Genomic DNA, 27,527 nt, shown 5'->3' on the forward strand with positions numbered 1-27,527 from the left:
AACTCCTCCTCGACCACCGCCGCCGGAATTCTGTCCGAACGATGCCAGAATTCCGCCCGACCTCAAAGTGACGCCGGGGTTTCACCCGAACTCCAAGTGACGTCGGAGTTCTGCCCGAATACCATCTAACGCCGTAGTTCTCCTCGGCCGCCAACTGACGTTGGACTTCTACCCGACGTCGGACCTTGGCTCGTCGCCAAGATTCTATCCGACACCAGACTTCTACTTGATGTCGAATTTTTTCTATACATATATCTGATGCTGGATTTTCGTCCATTATTGAATTCTACCTGACATAGTCCTTCCAACCTCCGTCGCCAGCCGACTACGGTCCTTCTGACTTACGTCGCCCCCTGACTACAGTCCTTCCGACCTCCGTCGCCAGCCGACTATGATCCTCCTGACTTACGTCGCCCACCGACTACAATCCTTCCAACAAAGCGAATACGTCAACAGTGACTCTTTGTATTCCCAACTTGTAATGTATTTCATATAATGTACATTAAGCCCAGGCCTTCCCCCAAGGAAGGCCTCGTTTGTAATCAACTGCAATACTAGTGGATTCATTCAAACTGGGCTAGGACCCATGGGTTTTCCCTCTTTTCAGGGGTTTTCCACGTAAAAATATTGGTGTCTCCTATGAATGCTACACACTCTCTTATCTGATTGCGTGCCAGATTTTCGTACAACGCTAAGACGTTAAACTTTATATTTATCTACCACCGGGAAGACTCCTAGATGCAACAATATCATTTTTTTTAATTTTTTTAAGTATTCATTATTGACATTTACAAAGCATATAAGTGATTTATAGACATTCAGTTTGACTATAAGTTTATCAAAATTGGAGTTCAGATGGTCCCAAATTTAATATTTGAAGTTCCTGATTTATATTTGCATCAAGATTTGTGTCTGATCAAGATGATTTTTTGACAACATATTAGATATTAAAATTCCTTATTGTTGTTATTTGATAAAATAGAATGTTGACGTTATGCTTGTCGGACACAATCATACTAATATTTACATATCAACTATTTATAATTGTTGTGTCCTGGAATTTTCGTGACGGTAGGGAAATATATATATTTTAACATCTTAGTTTTGTACAAAGATCCAACACATAATCAGATAATATATATGGTGCAACATTTATAAGAGACCCCAGAGTTTTTACATGAAAATCCCTAAAATGGGGAAAAATCACGAGATCTAGCCCAGTTTGGAATGATCCAATAATTTTTGTAGTTGGTTACAAATGAGTTTCTTCCTAGGGGGGAGGTCCTAGTTTGATGTAACAAATATACATCATATTGAGTGCATTACATGGTGGGAATAGGAAGAATCACTATTGACGTGTTCGTTTGGCTGAAAGGACACTAGTCGATGGGCGACGGAGGTAGGAAAGACCGTTGTCGGAAAGACCATAGTCGACGAAGGAGGTTGGAATGATCATAGTATGTAGGCGACAGAGGTTGGAAGGACCGTATTCGGCGGGCGACAGAGGTCAAAAAGACCATAGTCTAGTGACGGTGCTCGGAGGGACCATAGTTGGTGGGCGACGGAGGTCGGAAATATAGTAGTAGGTGAATGAGATCAGAGGGACCGTAGTCGGCGGGCAAAGGAGGTTGAAAAGACCGTAGTCGATGAAAGATATCAAAGGGACCATAGTCGGTTGATGACGGAGGCCAGGAGTCCGGTGTTAGGCGAAAGTTTGATGTCGGGTAGAAATCTGGCGTTGGTCGGTGATCGGGTGGAAGTCCAATGGTGGTCAACAACTGGGTGGTGGTCTGATGACGGCCAGGCTGAAGTCTGCGTGGCGGTCGGTGACGATCAGTGGCCGGGCGGTGGTCCAACGACGACCATAGTCTAGTGATGGTGCTCGGAGGGACCATAGTTGGTGGGCGACGGAGGTCAGAAATATAGTAGTAGGTGAATGAGATCAAAGGGACCGTAGTCGGCGGGCAAAAGAGGTCGAAAAGACCGTAGTCGATGAAAGATATCAAAGGGACCCTAGTCGGTTGATGACGGAGGTCAGGAGTCCGATGTTAGGCGAAAGTTTGATGTCGGGTAGAAATCTGGCGTTGGTCGGTGATCTGGTGGAAGTCCAATGGTGGTCAACAACTGGGGTGGTGGTCTGATGACGGCCAGGCTGAAGTCCGCGTGGCGGTCGGTGACGATCAGCGGCCGGGCGGTGGTCCAACGACGATCAGGCTGAAGTCCATGGACTGTTGGCGGTTGGGCGGTGGTTCCCAGAACTATTCTCAGGACGATATTTTCTACAGTGCAGATCGGCCTGGACGATCTCCAATCGGCCCGGACGATCCTGGGAAAAATATCACTTTTCCCAGTAGCTACAGCAACAGGAAAGGAACGAGGTCTCACAGTCGGCGACTAGGATCTGGTCTGACGATGGTCGGAGTGAAGTTCGGTGGCGTTCGGTGGTCGGGCAATGGTTCGACGACTACCGAGAGAAGTCCGATGGTGGTCGGCGGCCAGGTGGAACTCCAGCTACTATCGGCGGTCAGGCAGTGGTCTAACGAAGGTTAGGCTGAAGTTTGATGATGACAGGCGGTTGGGTGGAAGTTTGACGACTACATGGAAGTCCAACGACGGTCGGGCGGTGGTTCGACGACGGTCGATGGCCGGGAGGAAGATCAGTGGCTAGGTAGAAGTCTAGCGGTGGTTGGTGGCTGGGCGGTGGTTCGACGATGGTCAAGCTAAAGTTCGACGGTCGTCGGTGGTCTGGTCAAATTCCAGCGGCGATCGGCGTCGGGGCGGTTGTCTGATGAAGGCCGGATTGAAGTCCGTCGACGGTCGACGGTTGGGTGAAATTTTGGCGGCTGTCGACGGCCAGGTGATGGTCCGGCGACAGTCAGGCTGAAGTTCGGCGGCGGTCGGCAGCCGGGTGGAAGTCTGGCGGCGATCTAGCTGATGACAGTCAATGTGGGTTCGCCGGCGATGGTGTAGGAGCTCTTGAAAGCTTTAGAGCTCTTTCCAATCTCTAACCAATGGTTCCCTTTAATGAAAATAGTGTGAGTTTATTTATAGATTTTTATGAGAGGCACACACCGTAAATATAGAGAAGATCCGGGGCTGATTCAGAGTGCTTCATCGGATGGCTTGTATTGTTTCCCCAGATCATGAAGAGTTTCTCAACTGTTTAAGTGCCTTACCGATGTCGCTCAATTTGATTATAAGAATGTCATATTTGGATATCATTTTGTCATCCAAATAATGCTTTGATCCTTCCAAATGTGGTTCGGCCCTCGATTTGGACCCATTTGGTCTCGGGTTGGACCGATTTCAATGTCGTTGGGTTCGTCTCTGTGAGACATTCAGTTTGACTATAAGTTTATTGAAATTGGAATTCAAATGATCCCAAATTGAATTTTGAAAATTTCCAACTTGAATACGCCTCAAGATACGTGCTCGATCAAAGTAATTTTTGATGTCGTATCAATAATATAAGTACAAAAGAATAAATTATTTTAAATTACTTGTGATAATATGTAGTTATTATATAGAAGGCTTTATTATGCTAATAAGCATGCGCCTGATAAAATATCATAAAAATGTCTTCTAATTAGTTTGCATAAGTTAAACTTTTTTAGATCTCTCGTGCAATCAGGTAAACAAGCTAAAAATTTCTTCTTCCTTTTTTTCATATAATTACGATATAAAATATATTTTTTTTTAATTTTAAATATTCTTCATGACAAAGTTCTTGAGTATTTTAATAATTTTAATACTTCTATGTATTTTTAAATCAGATATGTAGGAGTGTTTATTGTTTGGTTCAATCAAATTGATTTTATTTTGTTATTTTAGTTCGATTGTTAAAGTATTAGTTGGGTTATAAGGTATACTTTTGATTTGCTTTGGTTCTTAGTTATTTATTCCATTTTTAATATATTTAACTAATGAAATAAACTAAATAATATTTATCTCTTAAAATATTAAATTAATAAAATCATGTAAATAAAAAGTGACCTAAAGAATAACTATGAATATTATTTATTTCATATAATAAAATTATAAAATTGAATACAATTAATTATCATTCATCTTAATATGCTTTAAAAAAATCATTTTTTCTAAAATTTAATTATATTTTTCATTAATTTATAGAATAAAGTAAACTAGATTTAATTCAATTTAATATAGATTGAAAATCATTTGATCGAGTAAAAATTTTAAATTTATAATAAAACAAATTTATTTAGCGAATTTATAAATCAAATATAATTTTCAGCCGATCCGAGCAGTCGCAGACTCGCAGAAAACCTAAAAAGGCAATGCTCCGGAATTTTATGTCCGACGACTTTTCACGGAACAGTGGAACACGGTGTCTGAAGCAGCGAAGGGACGGTGACTGTGAAGGCGATTCCTAGGTTAGGGTGGTGATCTTCCTTAGCATCACCGTTTAATGGCTAGGAAAATTTGCAATGTTGGTTTTCTGATATTTGCCGCCGCGGCCATATTTATATTAATCCAGGTACTCTATTTCAAACCCTGTCCTTCTCTAATCCCTGTTCGTTGATTATTCTTGTGAAGCGATGGATCAATCCCGTTGTGATTACCATCTCGGCTGATTTCTTTGAGTAAAAGGGTTAGGGTGTAAGCGGGTCTATCCATTCGTGAGTCAGCTTAACAAATGACTTGTCAGTCGAGCTTTGATGAGCTGATGAGTTAAATTTGAGCAAATTCTGAATCAACTTGTGAGTCTTCTCGTTTAGAAAATATTAAGATTAGTATACCACTGGACTTATTTACACTTATAATTCTATTGGTTCGTATCTGTTATAGTGAAAAGAGAAATAGCTTGGGCTAACTAATATGGCGGAGTTTTTGGAAACTGCTTTTAGTACTTTATGAATTGGAGTTAGTCGTTCATTTTTCATCATAATGAAAGCAGTCGTTCATAAATGGCAAAGTTATGATCTTTGGAAGGGATTGACTTGTTTGTCAAATTAAAAGCTGCTTCTTATACTATAATGTTGGAAAAGACTAACAATATAAATGTTGTATGGATAGTAGTGAAGGGAGAGTTGAAAGATAAAATTTTTGTGGTGTATATGGTTAGTAAAAAGGTGATTGCTATTTAGTTAATTATCAACGAGGATATTAGAAATATAGTTAGTGGTAATGCACCTTAAATTGTGTTAGATGATAGTTTGGAAAACTAATTTGGAAAGAGATGATTGAACTATTATTCCAAATGCATACATGAGGAAGAAAGAATCAAGATTGAGCCCATATATTGTTGTGTTGATTATGAAGATGCTTAAGAATAATATATAAAGAGAGATATCTCGATGTATGCTTTTTGTATATGACAATTTGAATTGGTTCAGTATCTTCTAAAATTAGTGAGAAATTAGAATAATGATGATACTTTTTGGAAATGAAGATTATGAGAATATGATTGACTTTTGCAACCTTATCACCCTTAATTAGAATAATATAGTTTTATCATCATATTAGTAAAATCAAAGTTAGAGAGGCTTTAAAGAAAATGAAGTGTGATAAAACTGTTAGACTTGATGATATTCCAATAGAGGTGTGAAAATGCTTAGGAGATTAAGGAATTTCTTGGCTTATTAAACTTTTTAATATCATTTTGAAGATTAAAAAAATGCCAGATGAGTGGAGAAGTGTGTTGGTTCCTATTTTTAAAAATAAATGTGATGCACAAGAGTGTGCAACGAATTAAGTTAATGTGTCATACATCAAAACTATGGGAGAGAGTAATTGGGCATAGGTTATGAAGTGATGCCAATGTTTCTCAAAATTAAATTGAATTCATGACGGGTAGGTCAATTATGAAGCTATTGAGAGGTTTGATGGAGAAATATAGAGAAAATAAGGATGATATACATATGATATTTATTGATTTAGAGAAAGCATATGATAAAATTCAAAGAGAAGTGCTATGGAAAGTTCTAGAAAAGAAAGGGGTTAATAATGCTTTTATTCAAGTCATGAAGGATATGTATGCAAGAGTTGTTACTTTGGTTCAAACACAAGGTAGTTTAACCAAGTAATTTTCTATTTCAATTGGATTACATTAAAGATCAACTTTAAGCCCACATCTTTTTGCTTTTGTCATGGATGTTCTTAGTAGACATTTGCAAGAGGATGGACTTAGGTGTATGCTGTTTGCTGATGATATTCTTCTTGTTGATAAGAGTAGAGAGGCAATTGAAGGAAAACTTGAATTATGTAGGTCAACCTTAGAGTCTAAAGGCTATCTAGTGGGGGGATTATGATTTTGGGTGATCAAGCCATTAAAAAGAGTACATGTTAGATATCTCGGGTCTGTTGTTCAAAGTGATTGGAAAACGAACAACTTAAAGTTATTAGAACAAGTGCTAACTATATTATATTATGATGTTGTTGTTGTTGTATGATAATTTTTGGAAAACGAACAACTTAAAGTTATTAGAACAAGTGCTAACTATATTATATTATGATGTTGTTGTTGTTGTATGATAATTTTTGGAAAACGAACAACTTAAAGTTATTAGAACAAGTGCTAACTATATTATATTATGATGTTGTTGTTGTTGTATGATAATTTTTGGAAAACGAACAGCTTAAAGTTATTAGAACAAGTGCTAACTATATTATATACAATTTTATATGGTGTGATATTAGTAGTTATTAATCATATTACTAGGAGATAAATGGTAAAAATGTGTGATAGATTTAATTATAATAGATATATATATGAATGAAAATGTAGAGGAGGATAAATTTTTTAGAGTTATGATTGTGGTTAAAATTTAGGTGCTTTAGGAGTATTATACAATAGAGAATATCATATAAACTTAAAGCTCATTCTTGTACACTACAATTTGGCCCACTAAATTGTATGGGCTTGAGTCTAGGGCAATAAAAAAATTTATGAGAGCTAAGTTGAGCGAACTAAAAATGAGAATATTAAGATGAATGCGAGCCTGCGAGGCAATGGTTAGTATATATAGATTAAAGAATGACTATATTAGAGGAATGATTGGACTTAGGAATAACATCATTTTATGACACATCAGTTTAAAGTAGACTTGGAGGATTTGGTTAAATACAACTTTTGGTAGAAAATGCACGCATTAAATATGTGTATAAAATTAGTTATTGAGAATTATGAAGGAAAATTGGCATGCTTAAGGTAAAATAGATAGAAGTTATTCAAAAATATTTACGAAGAAATAGTATAGCACTCATTGCAGCACTTAATAGTAACGAATGAAAAAAAAAGTATTTATAAAGCTAATCCTCAATAGTTGGGATAAGTTTACTAAAGACGACGGCTTCGGGAAGAGAGGAAAATTCTTTGGGGTTGACTTGAATAGACATACGAGTTCTAATAGAGTGGACTATGAGAAGGTTAATGTTGGCTATGGCTTAAGAGAGAGTAAATGATTGAGAATTGTTAATTGGTTTTGTAGTAACATATGGTATTGTAATAATTAACCTATATTTTCAGTAATAGATAATTGTTGGATATGGATCAAGGTGTCGAGAAAAAAACAAGTCAGTGATAGTTAAGTTCAGTGTGGAATAAATGACGATTTTAAGATGGATATGTGACAAAATTAGAAAAGATAGATCGAAGAATCATTATATTAGAAAAACTATGAGAGTAACATCCATTGAAGATAGTACGGTGAAAAATGAACTTTGGTAGTATGGACATATAAATTGAGAGTAGAAATAAAATGGATGGATAAATTTTTCATTAAAAGATTTGAAAGCGAAATGGTAGCTTGGTAGGCCAAACATGAATTAATAAATGGGAGGTGGAACAGGCTAATTATGCAATACTTATCATGAATTAATAAATCAAGAGGTGGAACAGGCTAACTTCAAGCTGAGTTAATGGGAATAAACTTGAATCATACTTTAGTCAATTGATGGCTAACATAATTCCACAAAAGCTATTCGAAGTTATTTTGCAGCATAAGTTAAGTGGACTTTGGAATGGCCCCAAACCAAAAACTTTTAAGGTTTTTTGGGTTGGTTTAGGTTAGCTTTAACAGGTTAGATTAATCACATTGTTATTTTAGAGTTTCGGTGTAAGGGTGGGTTATTTTCAAGTCTATTATCTTAGTATTAAGTTTAAGTATCAATATGGTTTCTATTTGGTTTGTTAATGAGACAATCCCTCCCTTGATGTTGACATTGGATCTCTTCTACACTTGATAAAATTTAACTTGGGGGTAGGTTTTGTGCTTAACGTAGGCTTGAGATAACTTGGGTTTAATTGTTGCAATCCCAATCTATCAAGCGTGCTAATTATGAGCTTAGCTTTACCCCAATAAATCCTCCAACCCAAGAGGTCTTTCAAGTTTGCCAACCTTTCTTGGTATTGAAACATTCATCTTCCTTTGCATTGATACTCCCATCATGAGGTGGGAGGATGAAGGTATTTATTAGAAATGGCAATTGGGAAAATATAGCTAAGGTCAAGAAACTTCATTAAGTGAATTATCTAAGTTTATGACATTCCATCAGACTGTAAATTATTTATCTCGAAAGAGGCATTTTTGATGATTTTGTATGCTTCATGTTTCTTCTATCTCAAAATCAATTTGAATTCCTGCTGGGTAGGTCAACTATAGAAGCTATTGAGATGTTTGGTGAGGAAGTATAGAGAGAATAAGGCAGATCTACATATGATATTTATTGATTTAGAGAATGCATATGATAAAGTTTCAAAAGAAGTGCTATTGAGAGTTCTAGATTATATTCAAGTCATTAAGGATATGTATGCAAGAGCTGTTACTTGTGTTCAGACACAACGTGATTTGACCAAGTATTTTCTTGTTTTAGTTGGATTACATCAATGATCAGTCTTAAGCCCATATCTTTTTGCTTTAGTCATGAATGTTCTCACTAGACATTTGCAAGAGGTTGTACCCTGGTGTATACTTTTTGCTGATGATGTTCTTCTGGTTGATAAAACTAGAGGGGGAGTTGATGGTAAACTTGAATTATGGAGGTCAACCTTAGGTTCTAAAGGCTTTCGTTTGAGTTGATATAAAACTGAATATATGGAGTGTAATTTTAGTAATAATAGTTCTTGTGGGGGATTGTGACTTTGGGTGATAAAGTCATTAATAAGAGTATACGTTTTAAATATCTTGGGTCTATTGTTCAGAGTGACGGAGAAATAGATGGGGATATTATTAATAGAATTCAAGTTGGATGGTTGAAGTGGAGGAATGCATCGGGCTTCTATGATAGAAAAGTCCGCCTCAAACTTAAGGGAAAATTCTATAAGATGGTGGTTAGACTTGCACTGTTTTGTGGTGCAGAATGTTGGCCATTAAAAGAGAAGCATAATATTAAGTTAAGTATTGCAGAGATGAGGATGCTCAGGTGGATGAGTGGCTTTACTCTTAGAGACATGATACGAAATGAGCATATATATGAAAAGGTTGGAGTAGCTCCAATGGAAGATAAGATTAGAGAGAGCCACTTTAGATGGTTTGGTCATATAAAGCGCCGGCCTTTCGATGACCGAGTTTGGAAAGTAGATGTATTAGATTTGACTTACCTTAAGAAAGGTAGAGGTAGACCTTAAAAGACTTGATTAGAAGATATTAGAAATGACATTTCTTTATTAGAATTAAATGAGAATTTAATTGTTAACATGACACAATGGAGAAAAATGATTCATGTAGCCGACCCCACACAGTAGGATAAATGATTGATGATGTTGTTGTTGCATGTTCCTTCTATCTTATTGAATATGTGCTATATTATTTCAAATCCTTGAAATTTATGCTGATTTTTTTGAACTGTCTAAGTCTTTCCCTTATGTATTCGAAGGTTGTAATTTGAGCTCTTGTAACCTTTTTAATTTTTATTTTTTGGCCCTTTTTTGAATAAAATACATTTAGGTTATTTTCATAAATAACTGGGTGTTAACATAATTCAAAATGCATTCTTAAGTATCATCCTCACCACCAACCCCTCACCCACACTCACACGTATGCTGTATGAAGATCATTATCTGCTTCTAAATTATGGTACCTATCCTTTTCCTAACAATTTTAGTTTATCTTTATGAATCTTCATTCTCCATTAATTTTTGTTGTGTTTTGTATGAAGTGTCGTCTCTATTTTCTACAAATATTCTTGCATAACAGAGTCTACTAACCCTAACTTGAGGGTACTATGTGTACTTTACTCTTTCACATTGTTCTATTTGATTTACAAGTAGAACCAGTTGGCAAAGGATGTTCTGCTACTTTTAGTGTGGTTTTCATAATGATTACGAATTTGGCTAATGCATTGCCTACTTAAGCATTTTTGCTAACTAGTCTGCATTTTATTTTCTTCCCTTTACTTCAACCATACTTTGTATTTATGTCCATCTATTTATGCCTTGGTGCTATTATTTTACTTGCATGCAAGATTCATATATATCCATGCATTCCTTAGCTTTCATGGATGTGGTAGAAATGCTATACATAGTCTACTCATTTTCTTTTGTTTTTTATGAGAGGCAACATTAATCATTTTTTTTTATCTGGCTTGCAGATTCGACTTTTTTCAACACAATCTAGATATGCAGATCGCTTGGCTACCAAGGTATGCATTTATTTTTGATTTTATGTATAACATTCATGAAATAATATAAAACGACTTTGTAGTTGTTAGGGCTATAGTCTAGTGTTTACTACAAACATTGATAATCAAGCACTATTTATTTGCTCATGAATGCTCCTCATGCTGCCTTTTAGTTTTGACGAGAGCGTAAAAGGATTGCTATTTAATTTGAACTTTCACGTGTTAATGTATTGAAATTCATTGATATGTAGGTTCAAGTATTAGACACTACTATCTAACTTACCTATCAGAGGATTCTTGCATTACTGCTTATAATTTCAGCTAGTTCGATTGTGAAGCAAATATTTGACATACATATTAGGAAAGAAGGAATTCATCCTACATAACCAATGTGAGAGAACACAACTTAGATTGAGTCTAGGGCTTTTAATTGGGCTTATAATAATATAAGTTTAAGCGCTAAATTCCTCTTTGCACTCAATTTAACCTAAGTGGATTCTAAACCTTATAGGGACTATTTCAATGCCATTATATCATGAGCTTCTAAATTGATGGAATTCAAAGGTACTAAGGTACTGATGGGATAAGGTGCGGTTATATCTTTTGAGGAGGAAGTGTTTACTACATTGGCATAAGACCTATCTTGTCTATGATAGAAGACACCAAGCTTTCTTGCTTTACTTTTGGACAGATTATAAAATTATGGATTACTTCAACCCAACTTTTGGAACTAACCATGTGAACATTTTGATTGAGAAATCATACAAAAGCTATAATAGGGAAGACTTTGTAAAGGTTATCTGCTAATAAGTAAAGGGCATCATAGCTTTGTCCCTTTCTAGCAATGATTGGGTTTTTTCCCTCTTATATGAAATGAATCAATTTATATTTAGCTCTTTGTCGTTTATTGTAGTGATTAATTAGGTATTTGATAACTTATGGGATGGATCTTCTTCGATGAGCTCGTTCTACTTTTACCTAAAAAGCTACTCAATGAATGAACATCTTTGTTGCATCCAACCGTTGACTAAACTAAAACATTCATAACATGAAGAGATGAGGGTGTCCCACTTTTAGACAAAGAAGCCTTGTATTAATTTTGCTCAGCTTGAAAAAATAGCTTTCATTGACTTTTTAGTTCACACATGTCCAATAAATTTGGGCGTAAATATTGTCTTCTTGCAAATATACTCATGAATTATCACATAAAAGTCTATCTAGCCAATGCAAAAGATGTTCGTAATATCCTCTATTGGCAATTTAAATGATATCATCAACCATCATAGCTTTAGGTACAAGATTTGTATGATTGGCTGAAAATTGTGAATATTATGTGTTGGTTGTGAAAATAGTAGGTAAAGAGACCGTATATTCGAAGTGTTGGCTGATGTTGTATGATATGAAGTTAGATTATATATATTGAAAATTATAGTAATAATAGACTTTTTTTTTATCTATAACTTGTATGTTTTACCCTAAATATTTGTATTATCTTATAAAATCTCAATTTTATAACAATTAATTTCTTAGGGCTGTTTTGTTTGTTGAAAAATGAATACAATATAAAAAGATTACAATGTATTTGAAATGTTTTGGAGTTGTTTGGACAAGTGTAAAATAAATGCATATAATTATTTTTTTATTTGACTTAGAATATAATGAATGCCATAATGCCCAATGATTGTGATGGTCAATGGTCACCAACGATAATAGTGGTACCCAATGAGCAATGGCGGAGCCGGTGGCAAGCTGATGTAGCAAGGATAGGGTGGGGGGTAATAAAAAATTAAAGTGCTAAAATTCCATCTCAGATTTCCCTTAATTAATGGATTTGAATTTGAAATTTAAATACGAAAAGAAGGGAGGGAAGAGTGGAATTAATTATCTCCTTAATTGGGCCCTTAATTAGGGAGGAAATAATTATGATAGAGGGGAGAGAGAGTGCCAGCCAAGGAGGGAGGAAATATGTCCAGATTCGATGTATGTGTCTACATACATTGAATAGGGGAATTAAATTCAAATCCAATCATTTAATTCAGATTTGTACTAATTGGGGGGAATTTCCTAAAATAGGTGTATGATATTTAGGAAAGATTTTAAAATTCAAATTCATTTGAATTTGAATTATGAAATCTTTCCAAATAAGATAGGAGCTAATTTAGGAAGATGATAATGGGGTAATTGAATGATTCTTTAATTAGAATCTTGAATTAGGAAAGGGATGAAAGACCTTTCGAAATTTAAAATTCAAAATTAAGAGATGGGAGTGAATTGTGTAATTAATTCAAATTAATGAGGGAAATTAAAATCTCAAAAAATCATGTAGCAGCCCCCACGTAGTGGGTTAAAGGCTTGATGTTATTGCCACTGTTGTTGTTTAATAAGTAGTTATTTGAGAGCTTGATAAAATGCTAAATTAATGATGACTTAGTTATTTATTTGATGAATTTTTTGTATTATTATAATAATTTTATTACATTTTATGCATTTAAAAAATTATGTATTTTAGTAGAGATCTAAGTATGGTAAAAATATTAAACAAATAGCTAGATATATGAATTAATTTTTTATAAGTATTTTAACATCACCTAACAACTTAAATAAATTTAGCAATTTATGTTCATAATTGATTAATTCTTATATATTCATTTATATCTAATAGTTAAGTTGTTTGCTTAAATTAGTAGCATTAAATATATAATTAGTTAGGTTTTATTAAAGCTTGAGTACAACTTAAAATTGAATGAAAAAAAAAAAAAATTGAATGAGAAAATTAATGAATAAGTTTGAACATGGTAATATTTAGCTCGATTCGTTTCATTTATAGATTGAAAGTTTGAAACTATCACATGGTCCCAAATTGCTTGTTTGCCAACTATAGTTGGAAAGATCTTAGGAATATTGAGTCCCTCAATGTGTTTCTTGAATAACGAAGCTATAGAAGGGGAAACCCATAAGAGTATCTATTAGAATAGTTGCAATAAAAATTTGCTATGAAGGAAGCTCCAGGTTTGTCAAGAGTGTTAGTCATCAAGCGGATCTTCAATTGGTTGCAATGAGATGCGAGAGGAATGGAGGATCACTTGGTTATTCTTGAGTAGGCCAATGATATAAGGAGTGAAGCCTTAGCAATGAATATATAGGAGAACATGAGATTTAATAGTCAAAGCCTAGTCGAGGATTACTTAAAGACCCTCTTCTTAGATGGAGGTGTCAATTTGGGTTTTTGGGTCAGGTTCGAGTTTGAGTTGAAGTTGAACTGACTATAATATACTCGAACAGAACTCAACCTATTTATTATATGAGCAATAATATGAGGAAATTTTAAAAAGGAGCTTAATCAAAGATTAATTAGCAAAATTAACTTTGTTATAAATAAATTAAAAAACAAGCAAAAATGCTAAGTTATCTTGCATTATCTTAGAAAATGCCAAATAGTTTGACATTTTCCTTAAAAAATGTATTTTGTCTAATATTTGTTAAAGAAATAATTTAAAAAAAAAATATGATGATAAGATTTCTAGTTGTGTAGTAGTAAGCAAACTATAGTTCCAATGAGGAACCTAGGTTCGAATTCCCCTAAAAAAAATTGAAGTAATTTTCTAACTTAATTATTCAGAATTAATTAATCATTTTTTTAACTTAAATGTTTTTGTGATAATGATTAGCATAATCTAATTATTAAATATTTATAATTAATATTAAAAAAATAAAAAATATATTTAATATCTTAATTCAAATTTTAATTTTTTATTAGAATTAATTTAATTTATTTTAAAACAAATTTTTACATTAAGATAACTTAATTATTCAATATTAATTATTTATTTATTTTAACTTAATTAATTAAGTCACATTAAATTCATTACATATATCTTTACAGGTGGTTCAAATTTATACAATCTTTCACATATACATATATATTTATCTATCATAATAATCACAGACATCCTTATTGTCAATTTTTCATTATCACATATACATTTGAATTAGCATTATCTTGCACGTAATAGAATTTGACTATAAGTGAAACAAATATATAAAGTATTACATTTAGAATTTAAATAAAATAATATAATGAATTTTTTATAAATAGCTATAATTAACCACTTTAATTGCTTATGTATTTCAATTCCTTTCAAATAATTGGTCCCTGAAATAGTTTCTTAATACAACCTAAAATTACACATCCAATTGCATAACTATTAGCATCTTTAATTTTCATTATTTTCACATAAACATTTCCTAAATACAATCTTACCTCAAATCCCTTTTTGCAGTTGAGATTCACCACTAATTTTCTTCTCTCTATTAGACGATCACTTATTTTTTTATTAATTAAAGAAATTCAAAATAATAAATTTGAATGTAAATAATAATTAGATTACTTACCCTTTTCTCCGTTGCTAGAACATAGAAAAACTCCAAATTCTAAATTCTCTTTTTCTCTTTTTCATACTGTTTTTAACTTTTCAATTTATGAAAACTAACCTACACTTGAATTCACATTAATTGATGGTAATTTTTTAAAATTTGAATAGAAATAAATCCTAAACTAAAAGTAATTACATTTGAATGCCTTGTTGACGTTCTTCCAATTTCCTTCCCTTTCCTCTCTCAAAATTCTTCCTCTTTCTCTTCAAATTTATTGTCAACTCTCCCTTAAGTTTCAATCATAGGATAAATGACTAAATAAAAATGAATACAAATAAACAAACTTACTTCCTTTCTCCTTCTTTTTCCTCTCCGCTGAATCCTCTCAATCGAACTTCTAATTTGCGTTTTTCTGCCACAGGAGTGCGTAAAAAAGGTTATTTCTCATAAGGAGTGGCTACCTTTCACGTTTGATCGCAGAAGTCCACTCAACGGTGCAATCCGAGCCCTCTAGAAGGGTTCCCGCACCCACGCGGGTCACTTGCGGTCTGTCTAGACCTGCTTCTCACTGGATTTCTAATTAGGGTTGGCCAGTTCAATTGAACCGGCCGAACCGGCCTTTACATATTTGGTTATATGCAAATTAAATGCATTAAAATAATTTTTAATATTTGTTAGGACACTTTCAAATACACTCTTTATCCGTCTCTCTTTCTCCATGCAAACGCCAATTAATGTCGCAAACCAATGTTTCATCAATGGCTCCTCTTCTAGACACCATTGTCATCACCACTACTTGTTGACCCCACTCTCAAACCACCGCCCTCCACCTTGCCTTTTCCCTCTTCTCATCCTCCTTGCCGCCCCCCTTCCCCTCACTCCTCCACAACACCCTTACCCTTAATTGCAGCTATTGTACTTCTAGTTTGAAATGTCTCGATCTCCACTTTGCAATTCCCTTTGGCTTTTGAGGGTGATGGGCCTTCATCTTCTTATCATAGACAATCTTCATAGGTATGCTGAAAAAAAGCAGTTACAATTGAAAGTTTCAGAATATAAGGACTACAAAGTAAATGAAACAAAAATTAAATTGTTCAGGCCATGTATTCACTCTGCACTCCTGCCGAGCAAAAGCACGTAAGTCTCCATGAAGTAATACTTTAAAAAATTGTCGAGACATAAAAGGACACCTTTCAATGGGTTTGACTTAAAAAAAATTGTAGTTGTAATATTTTAAGTGAAGGGCATTACAAATTGTCTTTTTCTTCATGAATCTATGGTCAAATTTTTATGAAAAGTGATCAAATTAGGTCACAATGTTGTTCATAAGTTGCAGGCCAATATCAATAATCTGGGTCTTGTATTTGAAAGTAATGTAGAAGGCTAAAAGATAATTATGTAGAGAATGTAATCGATTACTCTATCTAATGTACGTGTTGTCTTTTATTTATTTTGGCATGTTATATCAGCAATCACTATTTGTCCATTTCTGACAAATTTGCTCCGCTACTTTGTTTTAGGAGCCCTTCGCAGCTGTTGTAATAATGGCTTGCAACCGCCCAGACTATCTTGAAAGGACAATTGAATCTGTCCTGAAGTATGTCCATTTTTTACATTAATTATATTTTTAGATCCAACTGTTTCCATGTTAAAACAATAAGTATCCTTTCTTTATGTCGAGAAAACATAGCTAACTAGCATGTTAACGCTGCTTCATCTTTTCTAGATATCAGAGGTCAGTACCTTCAAAATTTCCCATTTTTGTATCTCAGGTACACGTGCCTTACTTTATTATTAATTTTTGGATTTTATTTCTAGAAAGTCAAATTCTCCTATTTCCAGGATGGAACTAATCCAGATGTTAAAAGCAAAGCTTTGAGTTACAATCAGATAGGACATATGCAGGTCTGAGATCTAATTGTTGCTGCTAAACCAAAAGCACCATGTTTTTTTTACCTCAGGCATCTGATTTAACTGTGGCAATACTATAAGCAAACTCTAGCTATAAAATTTTCAATAGTTTTGCTCACTTTATGTAGTATATTGCAATGTGATTTGGCCTCTCTTTACAAAAAAATGACATTTTTAATATTGGCTAGATCTCTACTGTCCTTGATATCTACTTTTTATCTTACTCCGCATCCTTATTTGATTGCAATTTAACCAAATCTAGGTTTAATTTTTGAACTCTGCATTGTTGGTCTCTAATGATTGGGATAAGGCTGCTGCTGCTGATGATGATTATAAGATGGGGTAAGCATAACTTTATATGATATGGTCAAACACCAGCATTGATAAAGGTTATCCCATTATGCTGTTTATTTATCAAATCTGTAAACCTTTACAACAGTGGAGCAGTGGGCGAACAACACGTACTGGAACAATGCCTGTATTGATTTCACCTTGTTACCTGTTTATATAACTATCAGGTCAACACATTTAAACACATTGAGTTTGTTTAGGCTATCTTAAACACTTTGAAATTTTACTACTTGTTAGAGTTTAGGTTGCCAAATGCATCCTCAATTTAACTTAGAAGGCCTAAGTTTGAAAATAAAACACAGTTCACAAATTGCAGAAGTTTAATTATGTCCTACTATTATAGCTACGTTTAGGACGGCTTTATCACTGCTACTTATAGCAGCTTTCAAGTACAAATTTTTTTCTTTTTTGTACTTGAAAGCTGCTTTAAGAAGCAATGAGAAAGTCGTCCCAAATGAAGCCTATATGATGTCTTGATGCGGTTAGCAGTTAAAGGTTTATTCTCTTGTTTTGTTGCTTTATTTCCTCTTAACCTCCCAACCCCTTGTCACTTACATTCTCCAGGATCTCATTCATCATGATTTTAGAAGTAGAATTTTGGTCCAAAGCATTTGAATTGCCCCTTCTTGTCTTTTTAAGCTTGGATTTTGAAGTTATAATAGTTTTTGCTGATAAGATAACAACGGAGGGAGCCAAGATCTATATAATTGTACAGTGTACTTTTTTTTCCTCCTGTATAGCTTTTGCGTTAGAATGTAAGCATTTTTTAGACTGGTTATGTTGCATATTGCCAAATCCTCATATAGCTTAGATCAGTGATCCAGCTCTAGCCCAAAAACTTATGTATATTATACTCTAATTGATGAAAAATAAGACGCTTTAATGACTTTTTCTGTTGAAAGAAATTCCGATGTTGGCCCAATCTCATGCTTTTGATCAGTAAGGGGTGAAAAAAAATCTCTTAAAAGAAAAATGTGCGAATGATGAACTCATAGTTGAAACGTAGTAAGGCACCATGTGAGCAATTATGCGGCTGTAATTTATATCAAGATTTTCACTGATTCAATTTATCTACTCATTTTTTACAAATTTTATGAGCCATTAAAATATATTATTAGCCAACAAAGTTTTCATTATTGCTCGATTGCAGCACTTGGATCTTCAACCCGTGAACCCTGAGAGACCTGGTGAAATAATTGCATACTACAAGATTGCTAGTATGTATCTTTTTAGTGTTAGTTACATTTACCTCCTCTGTTGATAGTTAATATTATGCATAAATCTCTTGTGTATTCTGAAATCATACTTACATTCCATGTTAGATATTACATTACATGTTAACCTCAATGCTCTCTTTGAAAGTACACTCGACTCCACTATTATTAATTACATATTAAGCCCAAATCATTACCTGAGATCTTAAAAAATATGAGGTAAGAATTTCAGAAAACACATGAGAGGCATGTGTATTATTGCTCATCTATAAGTGAACTAAGTCTTATTAACCAATAATTTTGTTTTCTTTCATTTGATTTTTTTTTTTAGACTAAGGGTTTTACTTCTCAGGGCATTATAAGTGGGCCTTGGATGAGTTATTTCTCAAAAAGAATTTCAGTCGTGTAATAGTATTGGAAGGTATCATTGGCTTTTGGGGCTTGTTGATCTTGTTTGCTTTATGCACGGCCTCTTAACTGCTAGTTGACTCTTTATTGCTTGACAGATGACATGGAGATTGCCCCAGATTTTTTTGATTATTTTGAGGCCACGGCCGCTCTACTTGACAATGATAAGTATGCTCCAAATTGACATATCTAATGGAATAATGACTATAGCTGCAGTAACATCACAATGACTAGATAATTTGCTCACCAATTTACTGTTGAAGGAGTGTCATGGCTGTTTCTTCGTGGAATGATAATGGTCAACGTCAGTTTGTGCATGATGCTGGTAAGATTGGATTTACCAGAAGCATTCTTAGGAACTGGACATCTTTGAGGATATCTACTTTCCTTAATGATTTTTAATTAACTTTTGGGTGTCATTTATCTGCAGAGGCCCTTTACCGTTCTGATTTCTTTCCTGGACTAGGATGGATGCTAACAAAATCCACCTGGGTTGAATTGTCACCTAAGTGGCCTAAAGCATATCCTCAACTGCTTAGTTATAACTTCTTATGTTTGTGAGCTATGAAGAATTTGCAACTTTGGGACATTTTCCTTGACATAGCACACTTATTGGGATGACTGGCTGAGACTAAAGGAAGTACATAAAAATCGCCAATTTATTCGCCCAGAGATCTGTAGAACATACAATTTTGGTGAACATGTATGTATCGTCTTAATTCATATATTTGCTTAAAAAAGTTGACCTTTATATGTGACTTCTTTTCAGGGTTCTAGCATGGGTCAGTTCTTTAAGCAATATTTGGAGCCTATCAAATTAAATGATGCCCATGTATGTTCAGGAAGTTCATCTTTTTTGTTCCCTTGCTTCAACTTTCTTTTTTATCAAAAGATCTTATATTGAGCCCTTTTACTGTGATTATTGGAAATAGGTTAACTGGAAGGAAATGGATCTGGGTTACTTAACGGAGGTATTGCTATTTCTGCTATTGTGTTGTTGCGGTCTATGATGTGATAGCTGAATTTGCACTACTATGATGGTTGGCAGGGAAATTTCTTGAAACACTTTGCAAAAATGGTTGCAGATGCGAAACCCCTATATGGAGCAGATGTGGTAGGACAGGCTTATAACATAGATGGTGATGTTAGGATCAGATACAGTGATCAAAGTGATTTCGAACGAATTGCACGCCAATTTAGAATATTTGAAGAATGGAAGGCAAGTGCTTTTCTGTTCATGAGCATACTTTAAATTTGGCAGTAGAAAGGTCACATCTTTCCTTTATTTTAAGTAAAACGACTCCCCAATTTTTTAAGTGGATGACAACTCTCTAGTCTCTTCGATGTCTTCTGGTGCCACAATCACTTGTTATACCCTTTGTTTGTTTGATGTCTCAATCATTCAGCCTTGATCTGGTCATCTACTTATCCATCATTGTATCTGAAACATTCATTTGCTGGATTGCTTAAATTTTATCATAAAAAGGGGCGTGCCAGTATATGAGGATTCCTGCTAATGCAGGATTTGAGAAACTGTTGATGTGCATTGACTTATCCCTGCAATTCAGATAGGTTACTTTTGTGACTTGAGCCCTTGACTTCCACATCACAAAGGCAAATTAATCATTCGTCCAATCTAGCCTTAATTTATTTTGTGTTTGGAGCAGTGGAAAGTGCGGACAATGAAAGGAAATTTAGGAAATTCGTGGGTTTTATCATGATTAAATTTTTTGGTTATTTGGTGCTCACATGTTCAAATGACGACAACCCTCCTATGTTCTTGGTAATGGGTGAATCCTACAACGTTTATGCAGTTTTATTTTGAATCTGCAACTTCCATTACCTTTACTCCAATTCCGAACTCCTAGTAAGAGCCTTTGAATCAGCTATCCGAATATTCAGCAACTAAAAACCAACCAATATTTAGAATATGTGGAATTTCTGGGGAGTGTTTAATGAAGAAGGTCTAAACAAGTGAAATTTTGTTACCTTTCCAAAACGCTTATAGAAGATTCCATCTACAATTTTTTTTTCCTAAGCTTCTTGAGAGTCCCTTTGTAGGCATGAAGATGTGAATTATCTAAGTCTTTATTTAGTGCAAAGAAGGTTTGAATTCTTCGTTTAGTTTATGATTATTAGTTCATCATCTTGCCTTATTTATTGCTCTATGAGAGGGAAATTCGAACAAAATTTTCATGTATTCATTAAACTGTAAGAATATTGGTAGATTGATATGCTTCTTGATCCATATCAAGAAGGGGAAGGCATCTTTTGAGTAGGTGTTAACTTCCAAGTAAAGAAGAGGGGAATGAAGAGAGATTAGAGAGATAGAAAATAAGAAATTATTCATTCTATGCCAATTGATTACAATAGGGCCTTTTTATACTACTTGGGTAGACCAAGTTTATAAGATAGACATGGTCTACCTAGTACGTGGCTTAAAAATAAAATAGATAGACTCAGTCTACCTTATTAAAAGAGCCTAAATAAAGTAAAGCTAATTTCATATTTGTAGATCTTTTTCTCTATGTTACCTATCTTGACAATTTTGGAGTTCTTCTTGTTCTTTGGTAGACTCTAATGTTTGTAGCCCATTCTTCACATTTGATATATGGATCTAGCCCAGATGCTGATATCTAACACTTCCACCACATTTGAAAACGATCTTGTCCTCAACGTTGCGAGAAGGAAAAGTCAAAGAGAGGGAAAGAAATTCAAGGTGACTATTAGTAATAAGTTTGATGGAGATTTTTTTAGGATGAATCTTAACTTGGTGAGAGATAGAGGAAAATGAAGTTTGAAAAAAAGCTCTATGTAATTCATCTAAAAATTCTTATACCGTTGGCATAGAAAATTTAGCTAGAATGATGAGGATTTTAAGGGCTATATAATTCATGCAGGAATACCAAGTACCATCCTATTTTTGAAAAGGATGGATGTTAACATGTTGAGATATTGGTGGAAAATGAATACGATGGTTAATGGCACTAGGTTAAGGTAAAACTTGTGGCAGTTGAAACATGTATTGAGATTGTTTGAGGAAGGTAGGATTGAATAATGGTAGATGATGTGTAAGAAAAGAAAAACGTGCCAGAGAAGGTGACGGTTGTTGAGAAGAGATTCAATAGGTGTAAGAGGAAGTATATTGATGGAGTGTAGTATGTGGACGGTCAATAATTAAACTAGCAAGTTTCTTGTTTATGGAATCCATGAAAGCATGGATTTGTTGAAGGGATGAGCCAATGGAAGCAAAATGATCATTGGCTGGAGTTACTTTTAAATTTTGGCAAATTGCAATTCTTGATTGATTTGTATCAGTCAAACAACTTCTGCTAAATTGGAGTTTTTCATTTTACTTGATTATTCAGGGCTGATTGAAGTAGTGCCAATGTGGTTTTATTTTTTGAAAACGAAAAGCCTAATGTGTTATTGCAAGGAAGATTAGAAAGTTCGCTAGTCGTAGTATCCACGATATAGTATCTGACACCGGTAGTGATGATGGTTTCTTGTTGATTAAGGTTCTTGTTGGTAGTGAAAGATAGCGACTCCTTATGAGAAATAACTTCTTTCCATGCAATTCAGTGAAAGAAAATGCGAGTTAGAAGTTCTGTACGAGAGAAAACCATATAGAGAAGAGGAAGAAGGAGAGGAAGGGTAAGTAGGTAAGTAGTGGTCTGTTTTATGTATATTTTGGTAAAATTTCTCCGTGATGTAAACTTAAGAAGGAATAAATGTTTAATTTGAGTGCACTGGAAGAACCTTTAAAGAGAAAGAAGAAGAAATTTGAGAGAGGAAAGGGGAGGAAATTGGAAGAACGTCACTAAGGTATTCTGATTTAATTTTCTTTAAAGTAAGAGTTAATTAATTCTCGAATTTTAGAGATTCATCGTTGATTTATATAAATCCTTGTGTAGGAAATTCATTCGAAATTCGGAAAGTTGTAGTAAAGAGGAAGAGAAAGAAAACAAGTTTGGAATTCAAAATTTCTTCTATCCTTGTCGACAGAGGAAGGTGTGAGTGATTGACTTATTTGTATATGTTATTACATTTTCATTTCTTTAATTAGAGGAAATATTATTGCTGTAGGAAGAGCTCAATTATTGTAAACATTGATTCAATAGATAGAGAAGAAAGGAAAGCTTTATTATGAAGAAGAAAGGAAAAATTTAGTGAGAAGGAGAATTAAATATATTTGAATTGAGACGAATATTGGAAGTATATTTGATGGGTCGAGGATTTGAAAGGAACTGAAGCACGAAATATCAAAGTGGGTAATTACAGTTGTGTATAACAATTTCATTATTGTATTTCTACATCAATTCTGAAAGTACTATTTTATAAAATTGTTTTACTTATTTTTTTATATTATAATGAGTAAAGCGATGTAAATTCAAATGCATATATAATGGTGGAAATGTGATATATAAATTGTTTTGATTAAAGAAAAATATACTGATTATCATGGGAGTATGAAGGTATACAAAAATGTGAAAGAGATATATATTAATTTAAAACACATGTAAAAGAAATAAAAAGTAAATTTGGAAAGTATATATATAATAGTACAAGTAAAGAATGAGGAAAGAAATGATATAACTTATAAATTATAAATAAAAGCATAAATGAATAAATGAAAAGGGTAAAAAGGATATTCATGCAAATTACTAGAGTTCACCCCCGTATGATATTGGATGGGGAAGCAACATACTCATGTACATTAAATAAAAATGGAAATGGTTGTACCTTTATTGGTACATTTTGACGGTGTTCCTGTACTAATTGAAATGAAAAAGGAATAAACATCAAATGTTATGAAATGTATATAATATGAAATCTATAAAGAAATAAATAAATGAAATAGAAAAATATGTATATGTATGCTAAATACGTATACTAAATGTTATAGAATATACATATATCAAGTGTTATATAAGTTATAATATTGTCTAAGAAATGAGAAAAAGAACATGCATTGCATCTTATATATGTTTGAAGTTTATTTTAGCAATGGTAATTATCCATTTAGTTTATCATATAAACTCAACCCATTAAACTAACTTTTTCAGGTAAGTCTATAGAGGACGACACAAAAATGAAAATAGGTAATATATGATTGATGTAAATATTTTGATTGAAAATTAAAATGATATTAGTAGTTTTAAGGTAATTATGTGGTAGTGGCTCTTCAGTTTTATAATTTATTTGAGAAGTTGGATATAAATTGTTTATGAAATTGAATGAAATGTTACACCCGTCCGACTTTTCGTTCACTCATTAATTCGAGTATTCGGGCCAGGTCGTGACAATAGTGAGGGATCAACATCACTAAACTGAAAGCCATAGTTTTACAAATGAGTAGAAAGTGTAGCATACCATTGTCGTGGCGCCTGTTTGAGGCCATAAATAGCTTTCTTTAATCCACACACATGAGTATGATATAGTGCGTTGTGAAAACCTTGAGGATGCTTCATATAGATTGTCTTGATCAAATGGCCATGAAAAATGGCTTTAGAAACATCAAGTTGAAGAATGGGCCATTGACGATGTAGAGCAATAACAATAAGCATTCGCACTGTCGGCATTTTCTCCGTCGAGCTAAATGTTTCTATGTAATCAAATCCATGTTCCTGTTTGTATCCTTGAGCCACCAAATGAACTTTGTAGCGAGCTGCTAAGCCATCAAAATTTTACTTTGTTTTATGCATCCACTTGTAGCCAAGGATTTTGAGTTTAGAGTCATAAGGAACAATATCCAATGTTTCTTGAGACTACAAAGCCTGAAATTCTTGGGTCATAGCAGTGCGCTAGTGTTCTTGTTTGAATGTAAGTTGTAGGATCAGCTGGCTGAACAAGATGGGAGAGATTAAAAATCTGTTTTGGTTTCAATTTACCTGGTTTCAGCCTTGTTTGCATTGGATGAGATGGAACAGGTGGAGATAGTGATGATTTACTAGGCGAAGGTAAAGTGGAGATGCGAGTGGGGGGTTGGAATGAAGTAGTAATGGTGGCACGTTGAGTTGGTGGAGGGATATCTAGAGGAGGCAAAGTTGGAGTGGACAAGTGGGGATATTTGGGAGTTAAACTTGAGGTAGGGACCAACACCAACGGTGGAAGTGGAGAAGGTTGCTGCACTAAAGATGAGAGGAAGTGTGGTTGCTAGAACGGATAGGTAGCTTCATTAAAGATAACATGGCAGGAGGTGTATATTTTATTTGTAGTAGGATCTAGATAGCGATACCTTTGCGAGCAGGTGCATAACCAATGAATAAACAAGGCTGAAAGAATGGGGAAAGTTATTGGGATTGTATGGAAGCAGACATGAATAACAGAGCATCCAAAAATTTTGAGATCAGTGTAGTTCGGGAGTTTTCCAGATAGGAGTTGATATAGTGAGGCATTTTGAGTAATAGGTGAAGGTAACAGATTAATGAGATAGACAACAACATGTAAGGTGTCAACCCACATAAATGGCGGAAGATTAGCCTCAATAAGAAGAGTGCGGGGAGTATCAATAATATGATGATGTTTTCATTCTGCAACCCCATTTTGCGATTGAGGGGGACAAGTAAATTGATGAATAATTCCCCAATGTTTTAACATAATTTGAAATTTAGTGTTTATATTCGCCTCCAACATAGCTATTTAGCATGAAATTGACATTCAACCATTTGTTTAAACTCAATGAATTTTTGAAGGCATCAAATTTCTTGTGCGAAGGAATACACCCAACAAAATTTAGAATGATTATCAATAAAAGATATATACTAATGAAAACCTTACAACGAAAGACTTGGCGAAGGCCTCAAGACATCTAAGTGCATAGTATCCCAAAAAGTTGTATTATGATTTAACAAAAGGAATGTGGCTCATGAGTAGCTTCGAGTGCAAGGTTTTGTTCATCGCTACACAAAAATGTGTATGGATCATCCAAACTCAAGGGCTGAAGGTTTGTGCGAATTGCAATTTTGAATGCTTGATAATTGATATTGAGCTGGAAGATCATTTAATATGTATATAATTATATCTTCAGGATTGAGATTAGAGCCCGCTGTTGCAATAGCATCCACTTTAGCTTTAACTATTAAGAGATACTGTGTCGTGGTTTGATCTTTCATAGAAATATTCTGTAGTTCATTTTTATTTTAAGTTGAATAATCCAAGAATGTGTAGAAGATTGAAGCTGTTGTGTAATGGCAGTCCAAATGTCGGTACAATGATCCGATGATAGAACATAGGGTAACAAAGCCAAATAAATGACTGAATATAAGGTAGCAACGAGATTCTGGTCCAATAGAAGCCAACAATGATAATGTGGGTTAGGAGAGGTTAAACCTTTGGCATTGGTCAGAAATTTAGCTGGGAAGATACAAGAACCATCCAAAATACCTTCAAATCCATTATAGCACGAAATAGTTTTGAAACCTGAGATTGCCATGTAGGAAAATTTTCAGCTGTCATCGAGGTAGAGATGACGTTTTTAACATTGGCCATCAGAAATTTCAGCTGAGATAGGGATAGATCTATTGTCCTGAGGCAACCTAGAGTAGACATCTGTCTCTTGAATTTTCAGAGGTATTCATTGATAAGAGGCAAATGAATTACAGCGGCTCTGATACCATGAAGGCCTGCAGAAACTTTAGAGAAAGCAGAATGATTCTAAGAGAAAGAAGGTTGAGAAACAGAGTCCATTTTTCCATCTATCTTGCTTCAGTAAAGTCACAATATATATAATATACTAAGAGAGAAGTAATGATAGAGTAGTTAGGCTTTGTTTGGTTCTTCCTCTCCTTTTGTAAAGATAGTTTTAGAAATAATGGTTAAGGAAATGGAGTTTTCTAACGGAGAAGTAAATATCAAAAAGCTTCTCAAAACAGTAGAACAATGAAGTTTCCTAAAAAGCATTTCTATAGAAGCGTCCCATCCAAACAACGACCAAAAAATAATTTCTCCGTTTTTAAACAGAAAAGAAAAAAAATGCCGAAATAAATGAGGCCTTAGACAGAAGCAACGATCAGGATCAATTTTAGAATGGCATAGCAGCTTTTGCAACTCCACTACCTCTGCGCGCTGCCTTTTTCATATTTATACGCTTTCTGTTGATGTATCTTGTCCCTCTTTTCCAGGATGGCATCCCAAGGACGGCATACAAAGGTGTTGTTGTCTTTAGGTATCACTCTTCAAGGCGCATATTTCTTATTGGTCCTGCTTCTCTCAGGCAGCTTGGAATAGAGAATAATTGAGTCTTACCCTACACGAAATTCTGGAGCTTTACTCTGATTATATTCACATTGAAGAAAGAAGCCTCATTTCAATCCATTTTTTTAAATAAGACGGAAATGATACCATGAAAGATTAATTTAATTTTTATTTAATGAGTCAATAGATCAAATTGATTGATACTTCTATATAGTCAGATTTTTTTGATCCTTCATAAAAAGTTAAGGGATTAATTTGTTCATTTAATGCTAGGTAACAACCAGTCTATTCCTAAATAGTAACTGTTATTGAGAAGACACTGATGAAAACTATATTGATGCTATACCATTGGTTTCTTAGAAGTCTTTAAGGGAATGAGATTTGGTTACTTCACCTCCACATGCATGTGTGAATCAACTAGTTTGTGGCAATGTTGCTATCCATAGATCAAATTGATCTGATTTTACTTGTGTATGACTCAATTATGTTTAT

At 34.2% G+C, this 27,527-nt stretch overlaps 1 protein-coding gene across 2 annotated transcripts; it reads left to right on the plus strand.

Moving 5' to 3' along the window:
* The first annotated feature begins 4,259 nt into the window (after positions 1 to 4,259).
* LOC110100408 (alpha-1,3-mannosyl-glycoprotein 2-beta-N-acetylglucosaminyltransferase-like) lies at positions 4,260 to 27,410 on the plus strand. Of its 2 annotated transcripts, none has more exons than XR_003702241.1 (15): positions 4,260 to 4,498; positions 10,552 to 10,602; positions 16,476 to 16,552; positions 16,682 to 16,727; positions 16,798 to 16,860; positions 18,368 to 18,434; positions 18,784 to 18,852; positions 18,938 to 19,007; positions 19,103 to 19,164; positions 19,270 to 19,360; positions 19,449 to 19,542; positions 19,609 to 19,671; positions 19,772 to 19,810; positions 19,925 to 20,058; positions 26,963 to 27,410. XR_003702241.1 is itself a non-coding variant. In XM_020827902.2 (15 exons), exons 1-15 carry the CDS (start codon positions 4,430 to 4,432, stop codon positions 27,077 to 27,079), a joined length of 1,149 nt encoding a protein of 382 aa, XP_020683561.1. In that variant the 5' UTR covers positions 4,260 to 4,429; the 3' UTR covers positions 27,080 to 27,397. The 2 variants fall into 2 exon arrangements, 1 of the variants encoding a protein (XP_020683561.1); XM_020827902.2 differs by having other exon boundaries at positions 19,888 to 20,058; positions 26,963 to 27,397.
* The last annotated feature ends 117 nt before the right edge of the window (positions 27,411 to 27,527 follow it).

This window comes from Dendrobium catenatum, unplaced genomic scaffold, assembly GCF_001605985.2.
Source record: "Dendrobium catenatum unplaced genomic scaffold, ASM160598v2 fragScaff_scaffold_1220, whole genome shotgun sequence".
Classification (NCBI taxonomy): Eukaryota; Viridiplantae; Streptophyta; class Magnoliopsida; order Asparagales; family Orchidaceae; genus Dendrobium; species Dendrobium catenatum.